Source organism: Ailuropoda melanoleuca, chromosome 11 (assembly GCF_002007445.2).
Source record: "Ailuropoda melanoleuca isolate Jingjing chromosome 11, ASM200744v2, whole genome shotgun sequence".
Taxonomy (NCBI): domain Eukaryota; kingdom Metazoa; phylum Chordata; class Mammalia; order Carnivora; family Ursidae; genus Ailuropoda; species Ailuropoda melanoleuca.
In genome coordinates, this window is record NC_048228.1 from 39,541,119 (window position 1) to 39,557,053 (window position 15,935).

The following is a 15,935-nucleotide window of genomic DNA, read 5'->3' on the forward strand; positions in this document are numbered from 1 at the left end:
TGTTGCTTACAAGAGCTGCAGACAGCAATGCAAGGTAATAAATGACATGGAAAATCAAGAAAACATGACAGCAGCAAAGGAACACAGAAATTCCCAGGAATTGACCCCCAAAGAAATGGAGACCTATGAAATGCCTGACAAATAATTCAAAATAATTATTTCAAAGAAGCTCAGCAAACTACAAGAAAATGCAGATAGACAACTCAGTGAAATCAGGAAAACAATACATGAACAAAATAAGTTCAACAAAGAGGAACTATAAAAAGGACCAAATTCTGGAGCAAAAGAATATAATGAATGAAATGAAAAAAAAAAAATGCAGTAGGGAGCTTTAACAGCAGACTCAGTCAAGCAGAAGAAAGAATTGGCACACTCAAATATAAGTCAATTGAAATTAGTCACAGGATTAAAAAGAATGAAAAAGAATGAAGAGAACCTACAGGAGTTATGAGACATCAAGTAAATCAATATATGCATTATAGATGTCCATCCCAGAGGAGAAGACAGAGAGAAAGGGGTAGAAAGCTTATTTAAAAAAAAAAAAAATGCTGGAAACTTTCCAAATTTGAGAAAGAAAATGTACATGCAGATTTATGAAGTTCTCAAAGGACTTCATATAGGATCAACTCAACACTATAATGAGACACATAAGCAAATTGTCAAAAATCAAGGTGAAGAATTTTGGAAGTAGAAAGAGAAAAATGACTCTTCACATATAGGGGACCCCCCACCTACTAAGATTATCAGTGGATTTCTCAGAAGAAACCTTGTAGGCAAGGAGAGGGTAGAAGGATGTATTCAAAGTACTAAAAGAAAACAAAAGCAAAAGTAGGATACCTGGGAAAATTATCCTTTAAAGAATGAAGGAGAGATAAATAAACCAAGGGACAAACAAAACAAAAACTGAAGCCAAAAACAAAAACTGAGGGAAATTTGTCAACCCTAGACGGCCTTAAAAGAACTGCTTAATAGAGATCTTCAAAGTGAAATGAAAACATGAACAGGGGCACGTGGGTGGCTCAGTCAATTAAGTGTCCAACTCTTGGTTTCAGCTCAAGTCATGATTTTAGGCTTGTGATACCAAGCCCTGCATGGGGCTCTGTGCCCTGTGTCCGGCTCTATGCTCAGCATGGATTCCCTCTTCCTCTCCCTCTGCCCCTACCCCTACTTGCCCATACGTTCTCTCTCTCTAAAATGAATGAATAAAATCTGAAAAAAAAAAAAATCAAAAAACAAAAAAAGTGGTAAACAGGCAGAAGCATAAATCTCACTGTAAATATAGACAAATGCAGAATAATGTTACATTATAATAGTGATGTATAAATTCTAAACCTGAAATAAAAGTTAAAAGATAAATTTATTAATGGATATACAATTTAAAAAGAAGCAAACTCTGACTACAGGAAATCAAAATGTGCCAGGGATGGTAAAAGTGTAGAATTATATGTGACTGAAGTTAAATAGTTATCAATTTAAAAGATTATTAAAACTACAGAAGTGTTTTATGCAGCCTCAAGATAAAAACCTTAAGATGCAAACTCAATGAAAAAAACCTGTAATTGTAGGGGCGCCTGGGTGGCACAGCAGTTAAGCGTCTGCCTTCGGCTCAGGGCGTGATCCCAGCGTTATGGGATCGAGCCCCACATCAGGCTCCTCTGCTGTGAGCCTGCTTCTTCCTCTCCCACTCCCCCTGCTGTGTTCCCTCTCTCGCTGGCTGTCTCTATCTCTGTCAAATAAATAAATAAAATCTTTAAAAACAAAAACAAAAACAAAAAAAAACCTGTAATTGTTACACAGAAGATGAGAAAAGAACCAGAGCAAATCTCTTCAAAAAAATTGAATAACAAAGAAGAAAAGAGGAACAGAACAAATGCGGAACAGAAAACAATGAACAAAATGACAATAAGTCCTTACCTATCAACAATTAAGTATAAAAGGATTAAACTCTCCAAAAGGCATAGAGTAGCTGAATGGATTTTTAAAAAACCAATATCCCTTTATCAGTCAATAGAGAAGATGTAACACACACACACACACACATATACACACATACCCGCACAGTGGAATATTACTCAGCTATAAAAAGAATGAAATCCTGCTGTTTGCAATGACTTGGATGGAGCTAGAAAGTATTATGCTATGCAAAGTAAGTCAGAGAAAGACAAATCCATATGATTTCACTTATATGTGGAATTTAAGAACTAAAACAAATTAATAAAGAAACAGCTGATATGAAGAACATTATAGACCAAATAGACCTAACAGATGTGTTCAGGAGTTTCAACCCAACAAAAGAAAAATATACATTCTTCTCAAGTGCACACAGAGCATTCTCCTGGATCAATCATATCTTAGATGACACTAAAAATCTTAAATTTAAGAAGATTGAAATCATCCCAGGTATCTTTTCAACTTCAGTTGAATGAAGCTAGGTATCAATAACAGTAAGAAAATGGGAGAATTCACAAATAGTTGGAAACTAAACAATACACTCTGGACAACATTGGGTCACAGAGGAAATTGAAAAATAATTTAAAAAGCATCTTAAGACAAATAAAAACAAAACCACAACTTACCAAAACGTATGCTACAAAAAGGACCGTGGAATATTTAAGATGCTTAGGGAGGAGATTCATTGTGATAAATGCATACATTAAACAAATTTCTTAAACATCCTAACTGTACAATCAAGGAACTGGGAAAAGAAGACAAAATTAGCAGAATAAAGGAAATAATAAAGATTAGAGCACAAATAAAGAACAGAAAAATGATAGAAGAATCAACAAAACTAAGTTTTGTGTGGAAAAGTAAAAAAAAAAATCAAACCTTTAACTAGACTTACTAAGAAAAAAGAAAGAAGACTCAAAATCAGAAGGAAAGAGGAGATACTACAATGGTTATCTCAAAAATAAAAAGAATCATATGGGACTACTATGACCAACTATGTGCCAACAAATTGGAACCCTAGAAGAAATGAATACATTTCTAGGAGCATAAAGCTTGTCAAAACTGAATCAAGAAGAAATAGAAAACATGGGAGGTTGGATCAGTAATAAAATAATTTTCAACAACAACAACAAAAAGTTCAATACCAGGTTCATCAAAAAATAAAAATAGAAATCCCGTATGACCAGCAATCCCTCTTCTGGGTGCATATCCAAGAAAATGAAATTAGTGTCTCAAAGGGATATCTGCGCTCCTATGTTCCTTGCAGCATTATTCACAATAGCCAAGGTATGGAAATAATGTGAAAGTCCATTAAGAGATGAATGGATAAATAAAATATGTTCATATCTACAATGGAATATTATTCAGTCATAAAAACAAGGAAATGCTCCCATTTGTGACAACATGGATGAACCTGGAGGACATTATGCTACATGAAGTAAGCCAGTCATACAAAGACAAATACTGTATGATCTCACTTATATGTGGAAGTCTTAAAAAGTTGAATTCCTGGAAGCTGACAGTAAATTGGTGGTTGAGGTGCTGGTAGAGGGGACATGCAGAAGTGTAGTTAAAGGGTACAGAGTTTCAGTTTTGCAAGATAGGTTCTGGAGATCTAATATACAGCAATGTGAGGTTGGTCAGAGACATTCTTTGATTGAAACACTGTATCCAGTAGGAGAAGGGTAGTTTCTTCTGTCTTCCCTCAAAGAAGGGAAAATAAATGCCAGACATGCAAAAACATTGGTCATCCACTTTTGTGCTATAAGAGGCAAAAAAGATTGAAATGCCCTTTACGTATTAAGGTCAGGGATGGGGAATGGGACAAGCATATAAGTAACTGGCATAAGCAACAAGTGATCCAGGTTATAATGTACGTGCAGAGTAGATAAGAAGAGTGGGCTGAAGGCCTTTGGAAAGCAGAAATAATTTAAATTTGTTCTGGTAGGTGGAAGGAACTAAAACTTGTCAGGAAAGGAGTGACTCTCATGGGAGTTCTAAATTAGAAAATGCGACATCCGTAAGTTGGATAAACTAGAGAAGAATCAGAAGAGGTTGCTTTGGTTTCATCAGTCTGTTCATTCAACAAGCATTTATTGAATGCCTGCAATGCCCCCAGGCAGTGTTCTATGAGCTGAAGAAATAGCAGTGAATTTAAAAAAAAAAAAATCCCTCCTCTTACGGAGTTTGCCTTTAGGCCGGGGGACACAGTAAAAAATTAAGGAAACTAATATGCTATTTGATGATAGATTCTGCAAAAAAATGAAACCATGATAAGGACTTCACATTAAGGGTATATGAAAGAAGAGAAGGAAGTTAGGGCGCTGTTTCATTATAGAAAAGTAAAAGAAGGTTCCCCTGAGCTAGCCTTTGAGCTGAGATCAAATGATGTGGTGGAACAAGCCATGGAAACTTCGGGGCAAGAGAGCATTGCAGGCAGAGGGAACAGCAAGTGAAAAGGTCTGGCACTTGCTAGCTTGCCTATGGTGGTAGATCACTATTCAAACCCCTCCACACAGCAATAAAAAGTAGAGGTTCTCCAAGTCAAGACTATGAGCAAGGAAAGCATGGTCGGTTAGATTATCAAAGAAAAGCACAGATATTAAGATTAGATCTAAAATCACCACAATAACATACAGACCCCTAAACGAACCTTAAAGCAATAAATACTGTGGCAAAAATAAAGCAGATGGATAGTAACTGGGCAAGTTGTTTTTGATGAGAGCCTCTCCAAAGAGGTGACAGAGGAGCTGCAGGAAACCCTATATTGGATTGTAACGTTAGGACCTAGTGTCCAAACATTAATGCTTAATGATGTATAAAATGATCTTTGATTTAACCAGTTTTGTGACAGTTCCATGCTCATTCCTGTTTTAAGTTGAAATGACTTGCCATTTTTTGTAAAGCAATTTTTAATATGCTTAAAAGACAAGTAAGGTTGTATCTGGGAATATTGTAGTTGCAGTTCACAAAGTAAATGTAATAAGTTCAAAATATATCCAGAGTTTGACTACTTCTCTCTTCCTTCAGTTGTTTCCCTGATCCAAGCCAAAAAATCACAGGTTTCTTCCCAAAAGTGTACATAGTGAAGGTGTAGAAAATGCTATTTTCCTATTCAATTTGTTCTGTTTATTTATGTAAAGATAACATCCTATTGCTCTTGAGTCTTAAGAAAATATCTTTTTTTTTTTTTTTACGGCCAATTTAAGATTCATTTTGCAGATAGAGATAAGTCACAGAGGAGAGTTTTACAGCATTGTGAAGAGTGGCCTGTAATCTACCAGTCACATTAGTCAGGTTCTGGCTATGTGCAAAGTAGCACTGTTCTGTACGCTTTTTCCTAGAGGAGGCCTCAGGTACAGGCTATTACCTCAACTTGGGATCATATCAACATTGCTGTCTCAACTTATGATCATATCGGTATTGTTCTCTGTCATCTGCTCTCCTTTTCACTAAATCTAACCAAATCACCTGTTGTGGGTTGGACCCCAGCACACCAAATACAGCTCTCTAACAGCTACCTTTTTATCATAATAGCTTCTTTTCAACCTACCCTCATCCACCGTTATGCTACTCAGGTTATAAGAAAATGTTATTATCTGATTCCTAATATCCTAGAAATCCATCACATTTCTTTAATGGCTGGAAATTAATACTAGTGGGATGGGAGATGTAGGAGTTGACATTGTTATGTTTATTCACTTAACAAATACATATTAAATACCAACTAGATGCCGAAGATACATTGATCAAATCCTTGCCCTCATGAACCTCAAAGTCTGCTGGGAGTGATAGACTAAGAAATATAAATAAAATTGTTAATTACAAATTTGAATAAGTAGTGCAATTTTTGAAAAGCAGTTTAATAAGAGAAGAGCATTATCAGGGTAGCCACGTGCGATGGGATTATTAGAGAAGGTCTCTCTGAGGAGGTGACACAGGAGCTGAAGGATAAGAATGCAGCAGCACTTTGCTATGGCATTGTAGTCACAATAGTGAGCAAGGGAAACCAATTTTTTGCTTTCATAGAACTTCTGTTTAGTTAATGATACAGAAAATAAACCAATAAGGAATAGATATGTAACTTTATTGTATAGAGAAGCAGCAATGAAGGAGACTATATGGAATTGGTCAGTGAGATAGGAATTTTTTTTTTCCTACCAGTGATGTCCTGGCAGCTGATGGAAGACAGTAGTTCAAGAATAAGTAGTTACCTGGATCAGATGTTGCTAAGAACCTGAGTAAGATGGAGACTAAACTGGGACTATTTCATCACTTTCTGCAGAGTGGTGACAAGAAACAAAACAAAACAAAACAGATAGGAGGGCCTTGACAATAAAGAAGTAGAGATAGTGAGTGATGACAGCTGTTTTGAAGGAGTTAGCTATCAAGGAAAGCCAAGAAAGGGACCACAACTAGTGGGAGAAATGAGATTAAGGACGTATTGTTTTAAAAACAAACCAAAAAGATACGATTCCAGAGCATGCTTGTGATTAATGGGAATGATCTAGTAGAGAGGGAATGTGGGGATAACCGAGGGAGTGAAATCCTTGAGAATATAAGAGGAGATAAGATCCCTGAGCTGAGATCAAATGATGTGGTGGAGCAAGCCATGGAAACTTCTGGGGCAAGAGAGCAAGAGTACTGGAGGGAATAGCTGATAGGATCAGCATCTTATCTTTCACTGTAACTGGAGGGAAGGCAGAAAGGATGGAATGTTTGCAGACAGGTTTGTAAATTTCATGGTGGGGCCTTGAGTAGCATCTATTCCAGTGCTTCTGTTTTCCCAATGAGCTATAAGTGAGAATGGAAGGAAAGGGGTTTGAGAAAAGAGAAGACATGAAATGTCATGTTGGAGGGTGGAAAGTCAAGTTACTAAAGAAGTATAACAGAATTGCTATGCATTAGAGAAGACTCACTCAAGATTTATGATAATAAATTTAACATGAAACAGTCAACTAATTCTATACATTTTCCCAACCGCTTTCATTTGCTTAATTCCCAGCATGGAGAAGGGATATAACAAGATCCGTCCAAGGTTGTACTTTTTCCAGATGAATACAATGATTAAAAACAGGATGAAGAAAATTAAGTGTATTAGCAAAGGAATGAAGAACCATGAAATTTAAGCTGATTAAGGAGAGAATTGGAAACAGGAAGAATGCCCAGGGGATTGTGAAAGGTTAGAAAAGGAATATTACTCCTTCATTTGGTTTACCCATTCACTTCAACAGTTGAGCCCCTACTAGGCGCCAAACATGGCTCTAGGCCCTGTGGATCTGTCCATGAGCAAGACTGACCCAGTCCTCTCACAGAATAGGGTGAGAGGGACAAGGAATTAGAACCAGTATTTTCTTTTAATTTTTTTCTTAGTATGGTTGACCCACAGTGTTCATTTGTTTCAAGTGTACAACATAGTGATTCAACAAGTTTGTACACTATGCTATGCTCAGCACAAGTGTAGCTACCATGTGTCCCCATGCAACACTCTTACAGTATCATTGACTATATTCCTTGTGCTGAGCCCTTTATTCCGGTTCATTACATAACCAGAAGCCTGTATCTCCCACGCCCCTTCCCCTATTTTGCCCACACACTCCCTCCCCTCTGGCAACAATGGGTTTTAGAATCAGTAAGTATTAAAGTCAGATTTTGCTGAAGGCTATGAAGAAATAAAGAGTAGGGAGAGAAAGAGCATTAAGTGGGAGGGGAGAGCAGTGGCAATTTAGATAAGGTGTTCCAGGAAGGGAATCCTCTTTAGTGATATTGAACAAAGACCTGGAAGAAAGGAGGAAACAAGCCTGTGAATAACTGGGGAAGTAGTGTGCTCCGCTGAAGAAACAGTGAGTGCTTTTTCATCTTTTGATGTCAATAGTAGTTGAGTAGTAAGGCCAACAAAGCTGTGATAAAGTATTTTTTCCATCCCTATTGTATTTTTAAATGGTGTTTTCAGGATACCAAGGTGACACAGCTGGGTTAAGCAATTGGTTGTTGCACAAAAGTCATTAGAGTGAGCAATCAATTCAGTTAAGTCTCATTGAAGCAGATGAAATGTTTAAATACAAATATACCCTGTAATCGGGTCTGATGTGTTTATCATTGCCTTCTCCAATGACTAGCATTGGAATGCCACACAGGATAGGGTTCAGTTAATATTTGTTGAATGAATTTTTATGCCCATATACACTTTAATACTTAGAAATCATTCCCCCTTCAAACCTTTTCAAAAAGGTTCTAAGGGAGGAATTCAAACAAACCCAGGGTCTCTTCCTTTTTCCTGGGAGTGTGGGCGTTTAAATGACTTACTAAAAAGAATTCGATATTATGCACATACCATAAGATAAAACTGTTTAAAATATACAATTTATTGTTTTTTAGAATGTTCACAAAGTTGTGTAACCATTACCTAATTCCAGAACATTTTTATCACCCCAAAAAGAAACCCATGTAGACTGGATCCGTTAGGAATCCCTCCCCTCCTAGCCCCTAGCAACCACTAATCTACACTCTGTCACTATTTGCCTTATTCCAGACTTTTAATATATACGTGGAATCACACAATGTATGTCTCTTTATGTTTGGCTTTTTTCACTTAGCGTGATATTTTCAAGGTTAATCTATGTTTAGCAGGTATCCATACTTCAGTCTTCTTTATAGCTGAGTAATAATCCATTGTATAGTTATACCATATTTTCTTTATCCATTCTTCATTTGATAGACATTTCGGTTGTTTCCACTTTTTGGCTCTTAGAAATAATGCAGCTATGACTATTTGTCTACAGGTTTTTGTGTGGACCTTTGGTTTTAGTTCTCTTAGGCATATACATACCACCAGTGTAAATGGTTTTTTAAAGGCGTAACTGTAAAAAAAAGTTTTACCTAAAAAATGTTTCTCACTTAACTCCATAATATATCTGTCTTAAAAGAATACGTGAAGTTATTTCCAGTTACTTATTTAAACTACTAGTGGAATGTATTAATTTTTCTCCAGAAATTTGAGTAACATTAGCCCTGCAGGCGATGTTCCCTCTGTGGCTCCGGAGCCCCCGGGCTCACTGTCTACTGCATGGGTGGGTGTCAGCACTTTGCAGCAGTCTCGCGGGGCATTGGGAATACAACTCTGAACAGGTCCTGGGTTACCTTTTTGTCAACAAATATTGCTGCTTCTTTAAAAATCCTAAAATCTTGAAATTTAAGACCTGGAAAGGTTTCTTAGAGCTCATCTAATCCAATCCCTTTGTTTTAGAAATCTTTGAACCTAGGGATGTCCAAAGGTTAAAATAGTTGCCTGAGTCCCTATAGCTGGCTGGTTAGAGAACCAGGATGAGAAGTCAGATCTCTTGACTGCCACCTCAATGCTCTACTAAATTTTACTTTGTCTCTGTTGTCCTAAAACAAAAAATAAACATAATTCATGTAAGTGGCATTTTCAGATAAAAGTTTACAGAAAATGTTTCAGAGTTTTATAGGGAAAATCCAACTATCAGCCTCGTGCTCATTAATTCACAGGGACAGGGTGGGGGAGATAAGAGTAATAAACACTATCCTTTTTAGCCTATGCATAAGAAAGAAAGAATTGCAGGCATTTGTAAACACTCGGACAATCATAAACAAAGATCCACGATTCCTATTAGCTTTTCTTAAGAGTCAGTTTTTTTTCTTCTCAACACATTCTAACATTTACATCCCAGTAGTTTTAAAAGGGGGTATAAAGATTAAGCATAATTATATTATCCAAGTGTAGTCAAATTACGTAATAGCTTATACAGTTAATCACTTGGATCTCCTAAATGTCATGCTGGATAGAGTTTATCCTTCTCACAGTGAGTCAGAAGTGGGAATGGGTTCGTTCACTATTTCCAGTAAGCAGCTTACCGCCAGCAGGTGTTGTGACTTGTGGGAAAGGGTAGGACTGGAATGCATGCTTATTTGGAGAGCTCAGAAATGTACCCTTGGGTCCTTCCATAGAGCTGTACGTGAGGCCACAGGCAGCTGAGAGTATTGGCAGTACCACAGCTACCCCCAGCTTAGAGGAGGCTCTTGATCCCCTCTGAGTCTGGTAGTATTGCTCACCAGCACAAAGCTGGGAACAGGTGCCACGGATAGCCTTCTGGTCCGGGCATGGGTCTCAGCTCTGCCACTCTTCTGTGTGATCTTGGGCACATCACCTCAGATGTCCTCAAGTACCCTGTCTGTAAAATTAGCTGATTTTTAAAAACTCTTTTGGCTTTAAAATGTTACGGCTCTACAACCTAGTGGTGTAAGATGTCAAGTATATTAGATATTGGAGATATCATATAAAAGTGATATGAGTTCATAAAGTTATACAGAGCCATCTTTGAGTCCCGTGCGACGTTGGGCAAATTACTTCTGTAAGATTTTGTGTTATCCTTAAAAGGGGAGTGATGATAATAGTACCTAACCCTGATAAGGCTGTGGGGGGCAAAAATGGCATTAATGCAAAGACTTTAGCATAGTGCCTCATATATCCTAAGGTTCAGTAAGTATTTTTTAGTAGCAAGTAGTAGTAGTATTTTCTTTAGGGACATTTTATCCTAATGATATACCGTTCTCTTTAAAGAGAATAAATAAAATTTCAGCAAAATTTAGTAATATTGTAAAGTATTTGACTAAAATATTGCTTAAAAGATTATAATTAATTGGGGCGCCTGGGTGGCACAGCGGTTAAGCGTCTGCCTTCAGCTCAGGGCGTGATCCCGGCGTTATGGGATCGAGCCCCACATCAGGCTCCTCTGCTATGAGCCTGCTTCTTCCTCTCCCACTCCCCCTGCTTGTGTTCTCTCTCGCTGGCTGTCTCTATCTCTGTCGAATAAATAAATAAAAAAAAAATCTTTAAAAAAAAAAAAAAAAGATTATAATTAATTAACCCTTAAGTAAACTGGAGGGAAAAAATCCATGATTTAGATAATGAAGTGGTGGATGGTGGGCAACTTCACTGTTGTAGGTAAAAAAATAAGGGAAGAAATGTGATATTGAGGTCAAGGTTATAGAGCAAATAAAAGAAATTGAACTTACTTTCTCCTTAGTTGTATTGTTGTCTGTAATCTTCCTTATATATATTTATCTCTCTTAATTTGGTGATGAAATCACTTATAGAAAATTTATCCAAATTTATGGCGATTGATAAGAGGCCCTACACTGTATTTTTAAAAATGAGATTCTTATTGTTTTTATTTATCATATAGAAATTAATAGTAAATCCAATTCCATGTGAACTGCCTTCTTGTAATTTCTGCTAGCTTTGCAAGTACTATTTTGGTGTGAACCAAGGGCTTAGAAGCTTAATAATGTTGGAAACAAATACGCAGATAATTTTCCTCAGTTAGGATGTCGGTATAAAACTACCACTATTCATTCGTGGTTTGCTAACCTTTTTGAAGGAATTTGGTTAAGAAAGTATTTACATAATCAGAACCCATTTGTTAAAAATGGTAGGGAAAGGAAACTCTAAATTTGGTGGTTCGTATCTTGGAGAATTAACTACCTAATTCTCCAAAGAAGAGGGGAGCTGTCTGTGGAAATGTAAGTGACATGATAGTGTAGAGAGAATCTCAATGCTCATCTCTGAATATATACGTTCTGTGTGTCCCACACCTACTCCATCACCATCTTATCATACTTCAGTACTGCAGGTGAAAAATAAGAAAGGAAACATTTTGACTCCTCATGACAAATCTCAGTGGCTTCTGGTCTAAATAGTTCAATCCAGAAATGCCTTGTCTCCCATAAAAATTGCTTTTCACTAGTAATTTCCAGTTAGGGTAATGCTCTTTGGTTTCTAATATTTCTTTTATACTTCTTTTATAGGAGGCCAGTTGTAAGAACCCCTTACCTAACATCCTTCTGACAAAAGACTTAGAAAGTGACATGCAAACGCCATCTCTAAGAACCAGGGTAAGTTGTCTACTCCTTTGGGTTACCATGAGAAACATTTAGCAGGACTCTTGATGTTCTCATGTTTCCATGCTCTGTTTGTTGCATTTCCCTCAGCCTTTATCTTTGTTTTTATTTTTGGACCTGGTTGCATAAAAAGCACTTTTTAATTAGTACATTTAATCCAAGGTGATATTCATCCCCAAATTATCAAGACACTCCTCTTATTTGACAGTGATATTTCTTAGTCCGTGGTTTTGCTACTACTAAATCAGAATTGTTTGCAGCCTGCATCATAGGAAGTAGTCGAATACAGTAGTTCTTTCCTTGGTTGCTTTGAGGGGTAAAACACAATGTCCACCTGTAATTCCTCTTTCAAAATAGAAATCACTTTATTGATTTTTCATAATTATAAAAATAACACATAATCAAGTAAGTAAAATTTAACCAGAAAGAAATAAGATCATACATATGACTAGAATAGAGAGTCTAATGTGTAAATTTTTTTCCTTATTAAGAAAAATCCAGAATGCATATAATTATTTTGCCAGTGAAAAGAAAAACCCCTTTAACCCAAAATATGTAATGGAAATTTCTTTGATCATTTGTCCAACCAGAAAAGTGATTGCTTTAATTTTAGAGTTCCTTTTCTAATCTTAAATCTTTTAAGTAGACCTTCTCCTGTTTACTTCGGTATATAGAATATTCCTCACTGGCCACCAGGACGTTTATAGAGCTGTTGTTTTACCCCATTCTGAGAAAAAAAAATGTTCACCAAATTTTCCTGAGTCCATTGTAGGCAAAATTTAAAAGAATTCTAATCTCTGATTTTAATCGCAAGTTACCATAAAAATAATTCTGTAAAAGGTAAATTAAATGAAGTATTGAGTCATTGCTTAGTGTCTTGATTATAGTAATTCTAGTTTATTTTAAAAGAAATTAAAAAACCTTTTTTTATAAAACCTATTCCACCTTGATTTTTTTTCTGGAAAATTATCTGAACTACCCAGCATGCTTTCCTTTTCAGATACAAACTACTTTTTGTATCTTTTTCTCTGAAATATTTATGTCTGCAAACTTTTGTATAATTAGCTCAAATGTATAATAGAAATTTTGTTTATTGTGAATTAATAAAAATTCAGTGTAAAAAGTATACTCATAAATAAATACCTTGAAAAGGGTAGGTTCGGAGGGAAATCAGTAGGTAGCATTTACTTACTAATTCAGTATATTAGTGTAGCTGCCTTTATGTGAAGAGACCCTAGATGAATCACTTCCTAGATAAAGATAATCTCAAAACCTGTCACAAAAGTTGTTTGATGGGATTGTATTACTCTTCTGAAATTAATCCTATTTGGAATTTTTCAGGTATGTACAGAATCAGTAATGTGCGTTTATTATCCCCTGTCAGTCTCAGTGTATGGTTCATGAACAAACTAATCCAGTAGAGAAATTACCAAACTTAAGCTTTGGTTTTTAATTTAAGCTTCTCTGTGGCCTCACATAAGCAAGTTTACATCTACATGAGCAAACAAAGCTTTGCTTAGTTTATGGGTGATTAAAATCCTTGTAATTTCAAATCCCAGATATGAGGCAGAACATGTGAGCTATAAGAGATTATAAAGCACTAACTCTTTCACCAGGATTTTATCTTAAGATCTTTTTTCCTCCAATTGATCTTGGAAAGCTAAAGCTGAGAACATTTTCAAAATATGGTTGATGTGTCCTTTCTAGAGTGAGCTAGTAAGCTGTGAGAATGATGTGTATCCTCGGTATTAATGTTACTCCAACTGGCCTCCATAGCTGTCTTTCTCAGATATCTCTAGTTACAGCTGTATTTGCCTTGGACAGCTAAGTATTTGCGATCCCTATATGGCTAGAGATGTAAAATGGTAATCCAGAAATGGCATATGTCCATTGACTCTGGAGATGTCTCTCTAGTCTAAGCCATCTGTCCCCATCTGTGTTCCCTCTGCCCCGCCAGTTGTTGTCACTGTTCTTAGGCAATAGGAAGGATTATATTTCTCTTCCTTGGGTAGGAAAGCCACTTCTTGATTTGAGTCCAAGCTAAAAAAAAAACAAAAAACCTCCATTTCACAGTACATGATACTTCCTGGGTGAGCAAGTATCACCAGCAGCCCTGGTAGCTCAAGGACGTACTCGTATAACCACATCGTGCCCAGTACCAATACTGTGTAGAGTACATATGCAAACAAATAATTGGAATAGATGATAAAGAAGAGAACATCAAATAGATTTATAAGGAGGTATAGAACATAGAAAGGCACAGCTCCTTATGACCTAATACACTTAAGACTAGAGAAGACAGTCTTTTTTCTACCAAACACAGGTACTCTAAATAAGCCTCACAACCCACATTCGTTGGTCACAGTATAAACCTGGAATAGGATTCAGTGAACTGAGGGTAGAAAATTGTTTTCCTTCTCTCTTCTGTTGGGGTATGCTCTGGACTTGCAGCGTAGTTGCTGTGTTCTTGACCTCAGCAAAAATTCAAGGTCAGGTCATTGTATGGGAATGAATATCAGATTCATTCAGTGCTAGGATGGAGGTATAAAATAAAAGATTATGTGTTTTTCTCCCTGACTTTTATCAGTGGATAAAACTGTGCCGATAAAAATTTAAATTACAAGCACATAATAGCTTTAGTCATTGGATTCTCTTAATACTTTTATAGACGTTTCCTTTAGTATACAAAGTCATATTAACTATAAAATATGTGATAAGGATAATGCAGTTATCAAATATACTGTTTTGTAATAGAAGCAACTGTTAAATTATTTTTCTTTCAAAGGTTAATGATTTCATGGATTATGAATTATTTATGAAGATTTTCCTCCATAATGAGAATAGTCCCAGTTCTATTTTCTTAAATGTTTTTAAAAATGCCTATGTCTATTAGCAAAGTAAACTAGAAATTTTAAATAATGTAGGGTTTTGAGAAAATTTAGTGGCAGTATAATTTTCAGTGAGCAAATTAATAGAGTAATTTAATAAGCATTAAGTTTTACCAAGCTTCTAAGTTATTTTTAAAATATTGTTAATGGACATGTATGTATTTTACATTGCTTTAATTAATGTGTACATTTTAATTCGTTCTATTTTTTCTGGTAACATTATTTCTATACATTTCCATGCTAGTTTGCATCCTTATTTTTCTAATAAAAGTGAGAGAGAGAATAGTGATAATTATAGCTAGCACTGATCAAGTGCCAGACACCAGTTAATTACTTAATGTAGATCTTTTTTTTTCTGTTCAATATGCTCTATCAATATTCACTTTCAGTAAGAATATACGACAGTTTATTTAGGTAACATTCCACATTTTTTCCAGTATTTAGGTTATCTTCAATATTTAGATCATTTCTAATATTTTGTTACAAACATTTTTAAGTGAATAATTTTCACATGACACCTTTTATGCACATGTGGGAAGTATGGTCATAAATATGTACATCTTTAACTTGTCCCAACTTTGCAAATACCTTAAGATGTTGTACCAATTTACATGCTTAACAGCTGCAGATGATTGTTTCCATTTTTCACATCCTCACCAACCCTTGTTAATATCGGAGTTGTTTCCCCAGTCTAATTTAGAGTGTGAGATGCATCTTGCTATTGCCTTAATATAGATTTCTCTACTTTCTAGTTGTGACAGAGACATTAATTATTCACTGAATACCCATGTGTTTCTCCAATGTTTCCCAGCCCCATTACAGTTAGCTGGGGCCAGCCAACTGCTTCTGGCCAGTAGGCTGTGAGCAGAAGTGACAAGTATGGCTTCAAGGGCAGAGAATTCAAAAATTGTGCATAAATCTCTAGCTCTTTCTTATAGTACAGCAACTAGACAGTGGAGCATGGGTTCTTTAGTGGCTTTTATGATGTGGAGAGCCCCCTGTCAAATTGCATTGGATTTGTGTAATGACTGAGAAATAAACCTGTTTTATTAAGCCACTCAGATTTCTGGGTTAATTTGTACCTTCACTATAATGTAGTCTATCCTGATTAATTTTATGGGGGCAGCTTTTCATGTGTTCATTAAGCTTTGGTCATATCTGTGAGCATTAATCAGTGTA

General features: G+C 36.1%; 1 protein-coding gene across 7 annotated transcripts in view; it reads left to right on the forward strand.

Annotated features, from left to right (window-relative positions):
• Nucleotides 1–15,935, forward strand: part of FAM13A (family with sequence similarity 13 member A) — a 339,281-nt gene that overhangs the window by 166,892 nt on the left and 156,454 nt on the right. For all 7 annotated transcript variants that reach the window (XM_034671515.1, XM_034671514.1, XM_034671512.1 and 4 more), the window contains one exon: nt 11,776–11,862. In XM_034671515.1, coding sequence (XP_034527406.1) covers nt 11,776–11,862 — 87 coding nt within the window. The remainder of the gene's footprint in view (nt 1–11,775; nt 11,863–15,935) is intronic.